This window comes from Bombyx mandarina, chromosome 20 (assembly GCF_030267445.1).
Source record: "Bombyx mandarina strain Sakado chromosome 20, ASM3026744v2".
Lineage (NCBI taxonomy): Eukaryota > Metazoa > Arthropoda > Insecta > Lepidoptera > Bombycidae > Bombyx > Bombyx mandarina.
In genome coordinates, this window is record NC_143226.1 from 2327663 (window position 1) to 2344730 (window position 17068).

At 38.3% G+C, this 17068-nt stretch overlaps 1 protein-coding gene and 1 long non-coding RNA gene across 10 annotated transcripts in view; one reads left to right on the forward strand and one right to left on the reverse strand.

Annotated features, from left to right (window-relative positions):
- LOC114245104 (uncharacterized) overlaps nucleotides 1-17068 on the forward strand; it is a 111752-nt gene that overhangs the window by 41009 nt on the left and 53675 nt on the right. For 4 of the 9 annotated variants that reach the window (XM_089735803.1, XM_089735806.1, XM_089735805.1 and 1 more), the window contains exon 13: nucleotides 471-551. In XM_089735803.1, coding sequence (XP_089591929.1) covers nucleotides 471-551 — 81 coding nt within the window. Of the gene's footprint in view, nucleotides 1-470; nucleotides 552-928; nucleotides 1094-5077; nucleotides 5435-5528; nucleotides 5598-8269; nucleotides 8352-10737; nucleotides 10784-12794; nucleotides 13443-13671; nucleotides 15809-17068 lie in introns of those variants that run through there. The other 5 variants (XM_089735801.1, XM_089735802.1, XM_089735808.1 and 2 more) reach the window with 4 other exon arrangements.
- The window catches only part of LOC149500581 (uncharacterized), a 31501-nt gene continuing 25308 nt past the window's right edge, over nucleotides 10876-17068 (reverse strand). The window contains exon 2 of the long non-coding RNA XR_016324791.1: nucleotides 10876-11001. This is a non-coding gene — a long non-coding RNA (uncharacterized LOC149500581). The remainder of the gene's footprint in view (nucleotides 11002-17068) is intronic.

A 17068-nucleotide genomic window follows, 5' to 3' on the forward strand; every position in this document is an offset into this window, starting at 1 on the left:
ATTTGTTTAAAAGAATAATATATAGGTCATTTTATCCTGGTTGACATATAAGTAGACTTACTCAATGCATATATGGTGAACTCTAGAATTTAAAACTGAAATAAGAAATAACTATTTATAACCTTTGTATTGATGTGATCTGTTATTTATCTTTTATTGTTCTTTAGGTAGCGAACAATCTCTTGATCCCAACTTATAACATTACATAACAAACTGTTAAACAGATAGCACAAAACTGTTATTAAATTGGTCATGTGAAAAAACCTCTTGATTTAGTTCATATAGTATCTTTTTAAATCAGTATCGGATATATAGAGTTATATATGACAGTCTAGTTAATAGACTCTAGTATATCGCTATTCATCAGAGGCGGCAAATGATTTCACTGATTCTGGTCTTTCAACCACACTTCTCATACATAGTCAAATGATATTAAAGCAATTTTACCAATAAATCTTTTTCGTTTAAAGGTATAAGATTAACAGGTACCACATAAAAACTGTAGTACTCAACAAGCTGAAGAATGCGGCCACCGCCCTCTACAACTCGAGGTAAGCTTAAAGACGGCCTTCTGTTAAAACGCCTACGAAGCCTGTTCCTAACACTAATGAGCTCCTTCAACGGAAGGGGGACAGAGTCGTTATCGATGTGGTATGTCAATAGCCATCCATCTTGAGACATTAGTTCATCCTTCAAACCGGAACGTGTGTTCCTGCTTCGTGGAAAAATAAGGAGGATAATGTTATCTATTCGTGCAAGGTTACATCAGACCCTACCACCAGTGCATTTCTAATTTTATAAATATTTCTTGATTTTATAATACCAAAATAGACTGTATGGCGGTATCCGACTGTGGGGGCACACAAGAGTATAGCAGTAAATTACATCAGTATATTGTATTGCCTTAAATGAAATCGTTCCTTTACAGGGGTCATCAGTGCTCACCGATACTACTGCAGAAGCTTTGGTATCAGCTGAAGGAGGTGACCAGGGAATCGCTATATGAGTACTGGTACGCCTCCCGCGAGAAGTCTCCTTCGTCGGCCGAGTCTATACAAAGACCAACCAAATTACAGAGAGCTGTGGCCCAGAAGTAAGTTTACATTTCCACAGGTCTCAAGTTATGTTTGTCATTAAGCTGCAGAAAGAATACCCACCGTTGGGTTTTTCCATCACAATAACGGAGCTTTAAACCAAAATGATTTGTCATACATTGCTGCCTACCCCCCGGTCTAAACGTAAACGACCATCAAGTTAAACTTAAACAAATAGTATGATTAACGTATGTACGTACGCAACTTATTTGTTTAATAAGCAACCGGACACCAAAAAATAATTATAAATTTTAAACGCTAGTGGCGACATCCCTAATTAACGAACTGCCCATCACCCGCGGCTCCGAACTGCCCGCGGACAGTGGCGGAGTGCGGCACTATACGAACATCACAAAGCAGCCAGTGGCTTTCGGTCTGGGGTCGATCCTCCTACGAGATCCCCGCGCCTAGGGGGCGCGCGAGGTATGTAGGACTGGTCCATAGAGAGAGTTAACACTAGCATAGGTCATGACTCATGACGGAACGTATGCAAGTTTTTGCAGAGGGTCACCATGTAACGAAGGGACAATGTACTTCGCTTGCAGATCATAGGGTAGAGTCGACCAAGTAGAAACGCGGCGAAACGGTAGCGTACTGATTTAATGTGAATTGTGTGTGTAAAAAAAATGTGTGTGCCCGAATATCAACCCTCTGTCGAGGGTGACGCTTAGCTGTTTAGCCTTCAAAGCCCACGGCATGGGCTGGCCAAAGATTTTAATAGTGGGTATGGAGTTACCGCGCTTATCTCGTGACGAGATAGTAGCATTAGTTCTCTTGGACTCGCCCTCTCGGGTGAACCCTTTTGAAGAACATGGCTGTGCTTTTCGTGGGGTTGATGTCGATGCGTCACTCCGGAACCACTGTCCGATCGTTGGTGGTCGTGATCTGGAGCTTATTATGCATGAACGACATCTTCCTACTAGAGTAGTAGATAGCTGTATTATTCGCGAAAAAGGCTAAGCGGGTCGCCGGCGACCGGCGTATTTCGTTAATAAATAGGCTAAAAAGTAGCGGGTCAGAAAGTAGAGAGTAGAGCCTTGCGGAACTCCGACTGAGATTTGTCGTGAGAGAGCGAGTTCCCTCGACTCGGTACCGAAACGAACCATTCGACAAGAAGTCTCGTATGATGAGCACAAGATTATCTGACACGTCCATGCTATCATCATCTCAGGCCTTACAGCCCAGGATGGGCCTTAGCCTGGTCCAGTATGTCTCTCCAGAATGGTCTGTTCAGGGCTTTCTCCTTCCAGTTCCTGACACCGATAACTTTGACGTCCATGTTATGCAGTTTGTAAATTAAACCGTTGTGCCAGACTTTGTTGAACGCTTTCGCGATATCGGAGAAGAGAGCTTCCGTGGGAAAGGGTTTACGTATATTTAGCTTTACTAAGATGTGCTCCCTAAGACTTACTGAATGGAAGAGTGCTCCACGCGGAAGCTGAACTGTTCGTCGATCAGGATGCCTTTCGAGGTGATGAAGTCCCCCGTTTGCATAATAGTCGCTTGTATAACTTGCTTATCATTGAAAAGAGGCGGAGATCGGGCGGTAGCTTGCGGGCTCTTTTTTAGGTTTTTCAGCTTTGTGTATGCCGTAACGTTTAAAATGGAGACCAACATGATTATTAGTTGGGCGGGTAAATTTTTTAACCGTAGTTATGGATTTCGTCGTATCCGGGCGCTTCCCGTGGTTGTAAGTTCGCGATTCCTTCTTTTATTTCGTAATAAAGGAAGGAACCCGCGGACGCGTTACCCCCCGTTTTCGGGGGCTGGGCTGGCTGGGAAGCTCTGCGCTCGACCTCCCTGATGACTAACTCGGTCTGTTCCGGGTTCACGCGTTTGAGTATTGGTGGTGCACTGTTCTTGCAATGCATCGGCCAACAACTCTGCCTTTTCATCGTTATACGGCACCTTTGAAAGCTTTACGCGCGCCGCGTTCAGAAGTAGGTCCTGTTAAAAAAAATACCGTCAACGGTTCTCCTTTGTTGCTATTTCATAACCGCAGTATATATGCCGCGGCATTTTTTTGGCGGCACAGGTTCAAAAGCGACGGTCGCATATTTTAACTCGTACATCGAGGACAAGAGAAGATTACCACTACACGTAACGCACATACCTACCCGATCCTGCGGACCGAATGGTAAACAGTCGCCGTCGCCCTAAACACGTCATTTCAGATCCTCCCGATCCACTATCGCGATCCACGATCCGCGATCCGCTTTTATCTATCTCGAGCACCAGTCTCCGTTCTCATCGAAAGGGTTCAGTGAGTAAATTAACCCACAGGCACAGCCCACTGAGTTTCTCGCCGAATCTTCTCAGTGCGTCGTATTTCCGATCCGGTAGTAGATTCTGCGAAGCACTGCTCTTGCTAGGGCCAGTGTTAGCAACACTTCCAGTTTGAGCCCCGTGAGCTCACTTACCCCGGTTGTGCTAGCATAACCCCCTAGGTTACCAGTTTCAAGAGTAATGTACTTATTCGAAAATGCGGAAATAATGTAATGATTTGACAGTAAAACGCGAGATTAAACTGCAAAAGTAGTAGTTTTAATTACGCTAAATAAAATCGAAACATTGTAAAGTTTCTTCTCGTAAACCTAATCAGTAATTCGCATCCTGGCAAGACATCATACTATTCATTGTGTATTAGTACTAAGGGGGATTAAAAAGTAGTGAGAATGAGATAGAATATGAAGACTATTGATAACTTAATAATTTATTTTTCTACATAGTCTCCGAGTCTCTCTACACAGCGAGTCAGCGCTTCTCAAAGGCTTTCAAAAAAAAGTTTTGTCTTGGCCTTTGCAAAAAGTTCTCCTCTCCATCCATCACCTCGTTATCGTCCTCGTACCTGTTTTCCCTTAAGTATTCTTTCAATTTGGGGAACAGATAAAAATTGCTAGGCGCCAGATCTGGTGAATAAGGGGGTTGATCAACCAATTCGAAGCCAGCTTGCTGAATGGCAGCCATCACAACTGCCGACATGTACTCGGGTGCGTTGTCGTGATGAAACAGCACGCCCCTTCGAAGTTTCCCTCTCCTTTTCTCTTTGATGGCATTTTTTTTTTATTGCTTAGATGGATGGACGAGCTCACAGCCCACCTGGTGTTAAGTGGTTACTGGAGCCCATAGACATCTACAACGTAAATGCGCCACCCACCTCGAGATACAAGTTCTAAGGTCTCAGTATAGTTACAACGGCTACCCCACCCTTCGAACCGAAACGCATTACTGTTTCACGGTGGAAATAGGCGGGGTGGTGGTACCTAGCCGTGCGGACTCCCAATAGGTCTTATCACCAGGGTTTGGTTTTTATTACACGATGTTATTCCTTCAAAATAGCAGTTTTATTGGCAAGAAAAGTGGCAAGTGTTGTACTATTTTGAAATCTAGACTAAATGGGCCATCTTTTAAAAAAACCTGCCATAGGTAGTGTAGTACATTTTTTTCCAACGTAGAGTGTCAAAGTTGACTGACATAAATTTTATAAACCATAACGTCGTCAAAATTTAATTTATTTTACTTAGTCAACAATGATTATTACTTTCATTTGTGGTTACGATTAATAGCACTATTATTTGAGATAACATTATTAAAAAAATCACTGTAAAATTGTGAAAATTGCGATCACAGTACCTAAAAATGCGACCAAGGGTGTCAAATTTTTAACTTTTTCGAAAAATGTCTATCATCGCTTGACTAAGTGACATAGATTTTTTTTCTTATTTTTTTCATAACTGGTATACCTTGGCCCCTCACCCGGTACCAGGTTATCGTTGAGTTTTGGGACACCCTGTATATATATACACTCTGTTGTGTTTACAAAGTCCCGCGCAGCTATGACGTGTATGAAAGAATAGACAGACAGAGTACATATATATATATATATATATATATATATATATATATATATATATATATATATATATATATGTTTCAGTGTGTGTATGTATATGTACAATTTTTTTGCTTTTTTATTTTAATAGCGAATCAACTAAAGCATCGACTACTGAGGTACAAACTATAACATCAAGGAAAAGGAAAAAGACAAATGCACAAAAATGTAGAGAATATCGTGAGAAAAAGAAATTACAAAATACAATGGTACAAAACATAACTGCAGAGAGATCAGATGAATGTAGTGAGACTGATCAATTACCAGCCAAAAAACCTAAAACTGATGCAGAAAGAAGAAAAAAATATTATGAAGCGCAGAAATTAAAGAAACAAAAAAGTAAAAAAATACCTAAAACTGCTAAACAAAGAAATAAAGAATGTTACGATAGGAAAAAGCAATTTCAGGCTTTAAACGCTTTAAATGCTTTAAATCGTCATTCAGATGTGTAAGTATGATTTTTTTTTATCTTTCTAAGGTATATTTTTTGGAGTAAAATATGATGTCATTTTAATCAATATTTTTTGATTGGTTAATTTTAGATCACGAGATAATTGCAGTGCAAAAATATGTGAACATCCAGAAGAAATACGTAATAACGCAGAAGTTAGGTAAGTAGAGATTATATACAGATAATAATAAATGCTTTTGTATTTTTAGCAAGTACGCACTATAACCTCTCTTTATTATTGTGCTAACCAAGTCATACGCATTATAATCTTCACATTTTGTGTGTTTAGCAAGTGTACGCGTCATAATTTTAATAAATTCAAAAACAAATCATATTTTAATATTACAATATCAGAACGTATGTATTTAGCAAGCCGTGCGTGTTCTAACCTATACGCTGTTGTGTTTACGAAGTCGAGAGAGTATATATATACCTGGTCAGGTCATAAATTCTGTCACATGTTTAATGTAAAATAATTGAAACAAGTTTATTCATTATGTAACCATTCATATACCAAAATGAACTTAACAAAACATAGATTCTTATGACACTAAAGCTTATTCAAAATGACCTCCGTGATTTTGAATACAGGCCTTCAATCTGCGCGGCCAGTCGTCTATCGCAGCACGAACGAGGTCCATGCAGCTGGATATCGGCAGCTGCCTTAATCAAGGATGTCTTGAGTGACTCCAAATTGGGATGAGGCTTTGAGCACGCCTTTTCCTCCAAGTGTTGCCATATCTTGTAATCTAACGGATTCAAACCTGGACTGGAGGAGGGCCAGTCTTCGTGCCGGATGAAGTCGATTTCACGCGCCGCCAGCCAGTCTTGTGTGCTCTTCGCTCTATGAGCTGGCGCCGAATCTTGTTGGAATACCCAGTGCCTGTTATTGAACATGGTATGAGAAACAGGTTCCACAAGGTTCGTCAGGACTGTATTTTGATACACAACTGCATTCGTTTTTACACCTTTCTCACAAAAATGTACCTCTGTTAAGCCCCAATAAGAAACTCCCAACCATACCATGAGCGAGGATGGAAAATGACCTCGTTGGACACGCGGAATACGGTTGCTCGCTTCTTCACTACTGTGTGCGTACACCTTATCATTTTGTTTGTTGTAGCTCTCTTCTACGGTAAAAATTTTTTCATCCGAAAAAAGAATTTCCTGATTTTTTTTTCCCGCGTACCGCTTCAACAAAGCGCGGCATCTCTTCAGTCTCAGGTCCATTAGACGAGCATTCAGACGATGTCCTGTTTTTCTTCGATATGCCCGAAGCCCTAAGTCTTCATTTAACACCCTTTTCACCGTGGTTCTGCTTAACCCCATCTGAAGGGCCAACAGTTTCTGCTTACGTTTGGGATTTCTTTGAATTCGCGCCTTCACAGCTTTTATCACTGCTGGAGTCCTAACAGACTGAGGACGACCACTTCTTGACCTGTCATCTACACTAGAGTCTTCATTGTATCGGTTGATGGTACGATAAACGAATCTTTTGGTTATATTCAAATTTTTCAGTATGTTAAAAATTTGAATTGGCGCGTAACCGCAACGATGCAACGCAATAGCTGCAACACGGTCTTCTTTAAGCGTCCACTCCATATTTAAAAATGAGTAAAATTCTAAAAGTATACATTTTTATTTTCATGAACAATTCGAAATTCGAGTTCAATAAACTTTTTTGTGGCCAGCATTCTAAAAGAAAAGTTTTTACTGTGTGACAATACTTATGACCTGACTAGGTATATATACACTCTGTTGTGTTTACAAAGTCCCGCGCATCTATGACGTGTATGAAAGAATAGACAGACAGAGTACATATATATATGTATATATATATATATAAATGTTTCGGTGTGTGTATGTATATGTACAATTTTTTTGCTTTTTTATTGGAACGAAGTTCCTCATCGCGCGTTGTGAAAGGGGGCTAGAGGGAAAAAATTCTTACGAAAAGTTGTCACGACACTTTTTAGATCCGTCATTCTGACCAATCAACGTGTAGGCGCTTATCGCGTGACATTGCTCGTATTCGATTGGTCCGCGTAATGAGTACAGTTTCTCGAGATAGCGTTTCAACAATAGTAATTTAGTTCATAGTATTATTTTTTTTTCTTCATAATGCCGTAACTTATTATTATAACTTAAAAAAAAATTACAATTTCTTCACTAATTAATCGAAAGGAACTTCGTTCCATCCGGGTGTCCCTTGACACCTCTGAAGTTTTTTTTTTCTTTATTAATATTACAAACATGTATCTGAGCTATGCCTGTCAGTATTTTTTTTTCTTACCAAGGAGTATGTCGTTCTCACTACTTTTTGATCCCACCTCGTATAGTGATTATTATTTTTGTATGAAAAAATAAGAACAAGGATCAAACAAGGACTAAATAAAAAGCTAGTTTACTCTATTGGTAAAACAGGTCGTGTTTTATGCTAAAGGTTAGTCCAAAGTTAATGGTCACAATTTTTTTTTTCCAAACTGTTATTTGTGAACTTCATCATTATTCATTTATATTATATTTTTAGATTCAAATTTAAAAATTCAGTATAATTTAAATTTAATTGAAAAACAGTATAAATAAATAAATAAACAAAAAAAAACGCATCTTAAAAACAGTTCTGTCCTGCCGAAAACAGCACGAATACCATATTATTATGTATTAGTTATCATCATCTATAGCTACCTCGTCCATTTTGACCCTAAACGACGTCACTCCTAAAGTGTCGTTTGGCATTGCCGATGCTCACCAGCGGCAGTGGCTGTTCGAGATGATATCGGTTCGTTTATCTCAACATAAAGAGCGAATCATTGGAATGTTCTATTCCAGATACCCGTCAATAATAACCAGTGCGTTTCCGGAATGGCTTGAACTGATCGAGAAAAGACTTGTAATAATGTCTGAAGACTTCGTAAGTCCGAAATCTTAGTACTTTATGACTTGAATGATTTTGATTTTGTTTCTTCTTTCCGTCTGCGATCATTCTGTAGTATAAATCAGAATGTTTATCTTTCATTTCATTCGATTGACTTATTTTTATTGACTTTGGAGGCGGGCGAACGTACGGCTCATCTGATGGTAAGTAGTCAACGTTGCTCATGGACATCAGCAATGCCAGGAGCACAGCCAAGTCGCTGACTGCTGAAGACTCCGTAAGCCACATGATGCTGTAGACGCCTTCTGTATGCTGTATACTTGTGTACTTGTATACTTGTCACGTTTGAAGGTGCACCGCAATTCGGAGCAATGAAATTCCATTTCATTTATGTTATTTATTCACCATGTTATCTACCGATACCATTTTTATATAGTTAAGTAATATATCAAGTTTTTTTTAAGTGAAAACTTCTTTAGAATCGTTGTGATTTCAAACCGGATGCAACGGAAAAAACGACAGGTAAGAGACACAAATACAAAAATGTGTAGGATGAAGCCAGCAAAGAATGAGACAGAAATATACATACTATTTAATACAGCGCCATTTGTGAGATTTTTTAATACTAACGTGTGTATGAAAGCTCTTGTAGTGAATTTTAATTCACTACATGACATTAGCCGGATCCACACCGGACGATCCGCGATCCAAGATCGTGATGCGTGGAGCGTGGATCGTTCTAGGTCGATCCAACAGCAATCTTTTGCGGTCCTGACTGGCTGCTCCAACGCGCTCCTGCCGATCCATACTGAATCAGTTGAATTTTGTCTGGCTATAGAGTCACACGTGCAACGACGGCGACGAATAGCCGTTGCAGCAGCAAGCTACATTTTACTTGTATATTTACGGCAAAAATTACGAAAACGAAAAAGACAGTATTGGGTTAAAACAATTTTTAAAAACCGGCTGGAATATGGGACTCGACTTTACAAAGAGTTAATTGATGATGGAGCTGAAGCTAATTTTGCACGAATGACTGCAAATCAAACATTTATTCTCCCTGTAGGTATAGGGAAATTAAACGGATACATTGCGAATTATCCATAACGGCGGATCACGCGATTCTAAATCGTCCAGACCGCGCGCGCCAAACGACTGAGGCCCCTTTGTGCGTGACCAAAAAACCGACAACAAATAGCCGGATCCACTTCGGACGATCCAAAGCGCTCCGATCGCGCGCAGCATGGAGCGCGCTCCACGGAGCGTGAAGTGTAGACGTGCTGCACGTGAGCCATGTGCGCGGCGGAGAGCGCGCGCTCCTCGCCGCGTGCGATCTATTTGTTATACCCAATAATGTCTTTTTCGTTTTCGTAATTTTTGCCGTAAATATACAAGTAAAATGTAGCTTGCTGCTGCAACGGCTATTCGTCGCCGTCGTTGCAGGTGTGACTCCATAGCCAGACAAAATTCAACTGATTCAGTATGGATCGGCAGGAGCGCGTTGGAGCAGCCAGTCAGGATCGCAAAAGATTGCTGTTGGATCGACCTAGAACGATCCACGCTCCACGCATCACGATTTTGGAACGCGGATCGCGGGATCGCCGATCCATTTTGGATCGTCCGGTGTGGATCCGGCTAATGGATCGCACGCGGCACGTCTACACTTCACGCTCCGTGGAGCGCGCTCCATGCCGCGCGCGATCGAAGCGCTTTGGATCGTCCGGTGTGGATCCGGCTAATAACGAATTCGTTCAACTCATTTCAAACAATGAGTACGTCAAAAAAAAAAGCAACCGTATCACTAGGTGCATATGGTTTAAAAACTCAAAAGAAATTTTAAACTCGGCGTGTGAATGTTACTAAACATCATCCTTATTAAAAAGACAAAATAAGCTGTTTGGCGTGTCGGTGTCTTAATGTGTATATTTTTATAATATTTTCATCGGCTGACATCACACGCATGGTTCAAATGTTTGAGTTTAAAGAACCTACTATAGGCTGGCCGAATTATCGCGTTTACTCTTTTTTTTTTTCGTATTAATTCTGCCTTCCGAAAACAAGATATTAGAATTTCTGGGATTCTTACAATTTTTATTAATTAAATAGATGTTATCAATTATGTTTTAAAAATTACACCTCTTGATATAAGGCCGCCCTTATTTTTGCTACGACTCATATAACGGCACCTGACGTAAAACATAATTCTAGGGTCATCAGAAGAATTCAAGTTCGTTGTGTTCAAATATTATTTAATATGAAACTATTTTCATTACTACTGACCTTTTTTTTAAATGGTGGAATCGATTATCCTAATAGAACACTGTTTTCAGTTTTAGACTTGATATTATGCTCTTTGTGGGACACCCTGAAAAGTATTCGTAAAAAATAATGCAGATCTCATCAGTTTAAATTTAATTCACAGGAAAAGGAGAAATGGATGAACAACGCGGAAGCTTCTGTAGACAATGGTGAGTTTATTGATTTTCTTACACTTTAATGTTTACGTAACTATAGTGACGACGAGAGAGAGAGAGAGAGAGAGAGAGAGAGAGTAGTAAAAACCACAAAATGTAATTTAAAGTACGAGATCCGGTTACAAGATTCAAGAACATTAAAGCAGATAATTAAAATTAAAATTTTACACAATGTATTTATGAATAGAGGAGGTAGATATCGGATAATTTACCTAAGGCTGGGTATAAAAATCCGTATCATCTAGTTCGACTTTATGTATGTAATAGGAGTGGGTGATATAAATCGTATCTAGATTCAATATCTATATATCGCAGCAATATCGTTGAATCCGATATCGCCCCGCACGAAATCTATATATCGATATCAGCCGATACACGATATTGTTCGATGTGATGCGCATCGCCATATCGTACCGATTCGTGAATCGAACTCTATATATCGATATCAGCCGATACACGATATTGCTCGATGTGGTGCGCATCGGCATATCGTACCGATTCGTGAATATCAGCAATATTCGTTTGGTTCGTATCGAATCGGCCAGAGTGAGTGAGCGCACGATAGGGATATCATGTGATGAATGAAACAGAAACAGGCATTATCCATACAATTGTAAACCTTATATTTAAGGCCATATGTCTGAAGATTATTCTTAGCGTATCAGCAGGATACAATTTAGGAAAGAAGTTTCAACTTTCGACCTTAACTTGAATGTAGTATAGCCTATTTGCATCGTTGAATTTAATTTCACGCGCTTTGACCTTGAACTAGAATTTTTGGACAAGTGTTTATAAATACTTAAAAGTTTTTTGTGTTTGATTTTTAAAGTACACATTTTTCTATTTTTAGTTGAATCCAAATAATTGAGTTTATTTCTTGTGTTTGTATTAAACTTTTGAAATCTACACTCTTTTGGTATATTTTGTAATTTTAAATTAAGACACAAAATACTAAAAACTGAAAATAATGTAGCCAGTCCTAAGCCTGATAAAAGCATGAAGGAAAGTTTTTTTGATATTTTTATTTTCATGTTCTTTTTATTACTTTAAAATCATATTATAAATTGATATCAGAAAACCAACCGTATAACGTTGACTTAAATCTATATCTACTACGATATTATATCAGCGTATCGTTTCAAATCTCAAATATCATGAATCGAGAAAATCTACTAGCATCCATCAATATAATATAGATTCAGAAAATATATAGATTCAATATCCGATATTGATACTCGATATATAGATACGATTCGATACGCGGCAAAACCGATATTACCCACTCCTAGTATGTAATAACTTGAATCATTTTTATTTCACAAAAATTGATGTCCGTAAACGTATATAGAATACTTTAAAAAATGTCGTAACGATCCCAAGAACTTCGGATTGCTTTCGGAACTCTGAAGTTGTACGAAAACGCAGTAAACGCGATAGTGCCGCCGGCCTAACTGAGTTGGGAGACTTCAAAAAGATCACGTGCTCTGATCGAACACCCCGCCAGTGCGGCAATATTGCTCTGACAATAATTACTCATCAAAAGGCTTCTTTTGTTTTTGCAACAAAGGTGAAATTGAGTAACATACGTCATAATAAGTTGGGAATTTGTATTTTTGAACCGTATAGACTAGTCAACTAGCATAGTTAAATATCCACGTTCACTAGAACCAAATAGTGTTTATTTTTATTTAATGGGAATGGGATTTTAAATTTCGCTTAAACAAAAAATTAGGACAGGCGAATTAGTTTCAAACTCTCAATATGTGTGCAACAATGGTCATTAAGGCTGGACGGTACTGTAACAGTCCACACTCACTAGAGTTATTTATTTACTATTACTATTACTAGTATTATTTACTATTACTTACTGTGTTATTATTATTAAGTGTTATTATTTACTAAAATAATAATACTTAAAAACATTAGTAAAAACACTAATTGACATTAATGACTACGTTAAATTCTAAGTTGAAATATCATCTCATATGATAATTAACTCTTCCAGAATCTCAACCAGACTTAGAAGTCATTGAACCTTTCATAGAAACGATAGATGTGGACCAAGATTTGGACAGCGAAACAAGGGAGCACGGGAGAAGAAGCGAAGAGAGCACTGAAACCAATGGAATGATGATTATTGAAATAAAATCCGAACCTAGAGATTTTGAAGATCTGGCTGACCCATTGCAAACTATCAAAACACCATTACTTTTAAACACTGGGAAAACAGAACAATTGATCGAAAATGAAACATGCAATACTGATTCTGGTGAAGATGCGGTGAAGACTGATAAAAATATAAACATTACCCCTACTCTTGATTACCTTCGCGAAACAATCGAAAATTCAAATGAAATAGTTCCGAAAATTGTTTGTGTTTACGGCAACGTGCATGATACCCATGATAGTAAAGATCTAACAGCTACAAAAGTATGTGAAGATGAACCAATGATTGTAGAAGAAACTAAATGTCATCGTGATGACACCAACAATGTGTCTAATGCAGAAGATATACAAGAAAAAGTCTTGCAAGAGACAAATATAATATTAAAGTCTGAACTTGAAGAACAATTGCATTTGAATATTTTTGATAACGTAATAGAATTTGCTGATAACAAAGTCCAGTCTATTGAAAATGATCATGTAAATACAGGTGAGTTTTGATTTACACTTCTAGTAAATGAAAAATATTTGGTTTTAGTTTACAAATGAGTTGCATTTCTGCGATTCTAACATTTATATATCACGCAGTATAACAGATATACCAGATAATTATGATATTAAGATATTGAAGAGTTTTTTTTTAATAAATTCAATGCATTCCTCAGCCTATTACATAGTATAACGGTAGTCTTTCAGTTAATAATTATTTATTATTGCAGTTCACCTTATTCAGACCAAAAACGATTTCACTTTACAAAGTCAGTTATGTTGTGAACATGGAAATAGTACATCGACTTCTGAATTAAAATGTCTCTTTGATTTGAAAGAAGATGCAATGAAAATGTCAAAAAACAAGCCGCATGGTTGTAACTTAAAAGACAGTTTAAAACAACTGAACATTACGGAAATACAAACTGATGTTGATAAAATTACGAATCAAAATAATTCTGACATCAGTAATACAATGAACAACAGTTTGTTCTTAGAAAGTAAATCTGGTGCACAAAGCGAAACTAGAACAGACGATAGTACGAAAGTGAAAATGTCTAGTTACTTATTTCATAAACCCCGAAATCGTTCGTATGATCCTACACAGCTTTGCAAGAATCCGGACTTTAACAAGAAGTTGAAAAGATTAACGGATGCATTCTTAAGTTCGCCGCGTAACAGGGTACTGCTCAATGCTTGCAGGCCGATCACTGTTGATGTAATGAAGGCGATTGAATCCAAACTGTTCAACGGTACAGTGTACTTGAAGGACTGCGACCAACGGAACTCGAATGTTCCAGACCGCGGCGCCGTTAGCGACACTGCGACGCGAGTTCCTTCAACAATCGCTTCCCGGAGCTCAACAAATATTCGTTTAGTCAATCCTGATCATTTAATGTCGCTATCGAAATGTTACACGTCTAATTTAACACAAGAAAGTTGTGGTGATGCGATGGAGATAAACAGGAAGATCAATCAACCAGATATAACAGAAGTTCCTTGCTCAAATCAATGTTGGCTGACAATTGAAGTACCTCCCCTGACCGTGCGAACTAATAATGAAAGTATAGCTGCAAATCCAGAACTCAATTCAAACCTATCATGTACAGAAAAAGGAACTGGTATTTCGTCCAAAAAGAAACCAAGAAAAGAACTTTCAGTTGTGAATGATTGTATTCTTACCCACGACATCCTCAACAAAATGCTAGTAAAAATGGATGAAGAAGAACGTTTTTATAATCCTTCCAGAGTAACTTTTGGTGCATCGTCTCGGATACTGAAGCCAAGCTCAAACACAAGTAATCCCAGTGATGAAATCAAAATCCGTCCCCGTAGGTCTCCTGCACAAAATACAACAAAAATGGTGTCAGCTGTCGAACCGTTTAGTGAGCGAAATTATTCCGCTGCGAGTGACATCCCTATCATAGCAAACAACATCGTAATCGATAGTGAAAGTAAAATCGTTGAACCGGTATTCGCACAGGAACAATACCAGACCGACAAACATGAAATTATAAATACGACATCTAATGCAAAGACTCTGGTGATAGAGCCAATTTTCAATCATGTTACCGAAAAATCTAAAAAACTTATGTTTTTGGCGTCGCTTGCGTCTCAACAAACGTTAGATAAACGGAAAGAAATAGATAAATCTCCATATTTTATCATTGAAAACAACTAAGACATCACTGAAAAGATCGTAAAAGTTGATGCAATCTCAAAGCCTAATAAAAGTATAAATAATGCAAATCCTTCCCACGCTAGAAGCATATTGGGTCACACACGTAAACCACCTGTAAAACAATATAGTGATATACTTACATAGTACCCTAACGAGACTGACATTGTGTTTGATCAGAATACAGTGATGGATGATAATGTAAACATACCAGTTAATAGTTATGGTACACATCCCGGACGTCCATCTGAGAACAAATTATAAACGGTGCATCAACGCAATAGATTACGCCGATCGTCAAATCGGATCCATAACAAATCAACCCACTACTTGTCGAGTCGACAATACTTAAACAAATAATCGAAAATAGAAGAATTCTTCCTCTATCCCAAACTTAATTTATGAATATATAACGGTATAAATAATAAAGATGAATATGTCGAAAGGAAGGAAAATAGTCTGAGGTCGGATAAAAGGAAGGAAATAAGTCGAAGGAAAATATGTCGAATTTTAATCTAAGAGCATTAAAAGAGACTCATGATGTAAATAATGATAATCTAAAATGGAGAAACCTGATTTTTTTTGTATCTATTTCAATAAAAATACTGATGTTGCTGTCGTAGATGCAAGTGGCATAAGGTTTATTAATCAATAAACTAAATATACTTTCATAAAATTGAGAAACATAATCATAGTTTAATTTGATGTATCGTCAAACGGTGTGAATGGCCACGGAATTGGGCTTTTAGTTATTTTATCACTAGTCATGCCTGAAAATATTATGTTGATATCAAAATTTTGAGTCGTATCCTGAAGATTCTTAAGGATTTTACACGGAGTAATGTATAGCATCCCGTTTTAAAATGTTCTTCAAATTATAGGTCGTTCCTATTTAAACACGAAATAGGGCTCACATTCCTGTTCGGCTTTAGACATGTGTGTTTTAGTCGGAACTGACTCCAACTCCCAGAACTTTGAGACTAAAGTTTCGATCGATTCGTTACTCGACGATAAAAAGGCGTGATCGTTTTAACAAGGCGCGGTATTATTGTGACAAGGGAGCGAAGCGATCGACCCTAAGAGTATGTATCCAAATGCGGTTTCCAATAAATCTGGTTTTCCAGGCGGACCTAACAACTTTGTAGGTCTTAGGATCTGCATGAATACTTCGGCGCCAAGCAGAATGTCTATTTCAGCGGGTTTATTAAAGTGCGGATCTGCGAGCTGTATATTATTATTACTTAGGTAATAAAGAGACGAAATATCGAATTCACAACTCGGCAAGTTACTCGAAATTGTTTTAAGAACGAGTGGGTTTATGCGTAAACAAAAGCTTGCATCGTACCTAGACAGTAATGTTACGAGGGCGGCATTGAAAATTTCGGGAATTAACGAAGTGACACAACATTACTATTTAAAAATGTATTTATTGCTTTTCGAAGTATTATCCGCGAAATTTGACACATTTTTCCATACGATGGAACCAATCATTAAAGCAACCATTCCATTCGGAAGTTGGGGTCTCCAAAATGGCCGTTTTGTAGGCGTCCACAGCTTCTTCAGGTGATGAAAATCTCTGTCCACGCAATTTATTCTTTATTTTAGGGAAAGTATACAAATCATTAGGGCTTAGGTCGGGGCTGTACGGCGGATGGTCTAATAATTCTATATTTTCTTGCTCTAAAAACTCTTTTGTTCTGTGCGCGGTGTGAGAACTCGCATTGTCGTGATGGAGGATGATGCGGCGGTTGCAGTTCTCTTTACGGAGTTCAGAAACGACCTGTGGTAAACAAATGCTAGCATACCATTCTGTATTAACCGTTCTTTGTCCCTCAAGAGGAATAGTCGTAACATGGCCGGTTTTGGAGACAAACGTGGCCACAATTTTTTTTGCAACACTCCGTGAACGAACAATTTTTGTTGGCTTTATTTCATTTTCGAACACCCAA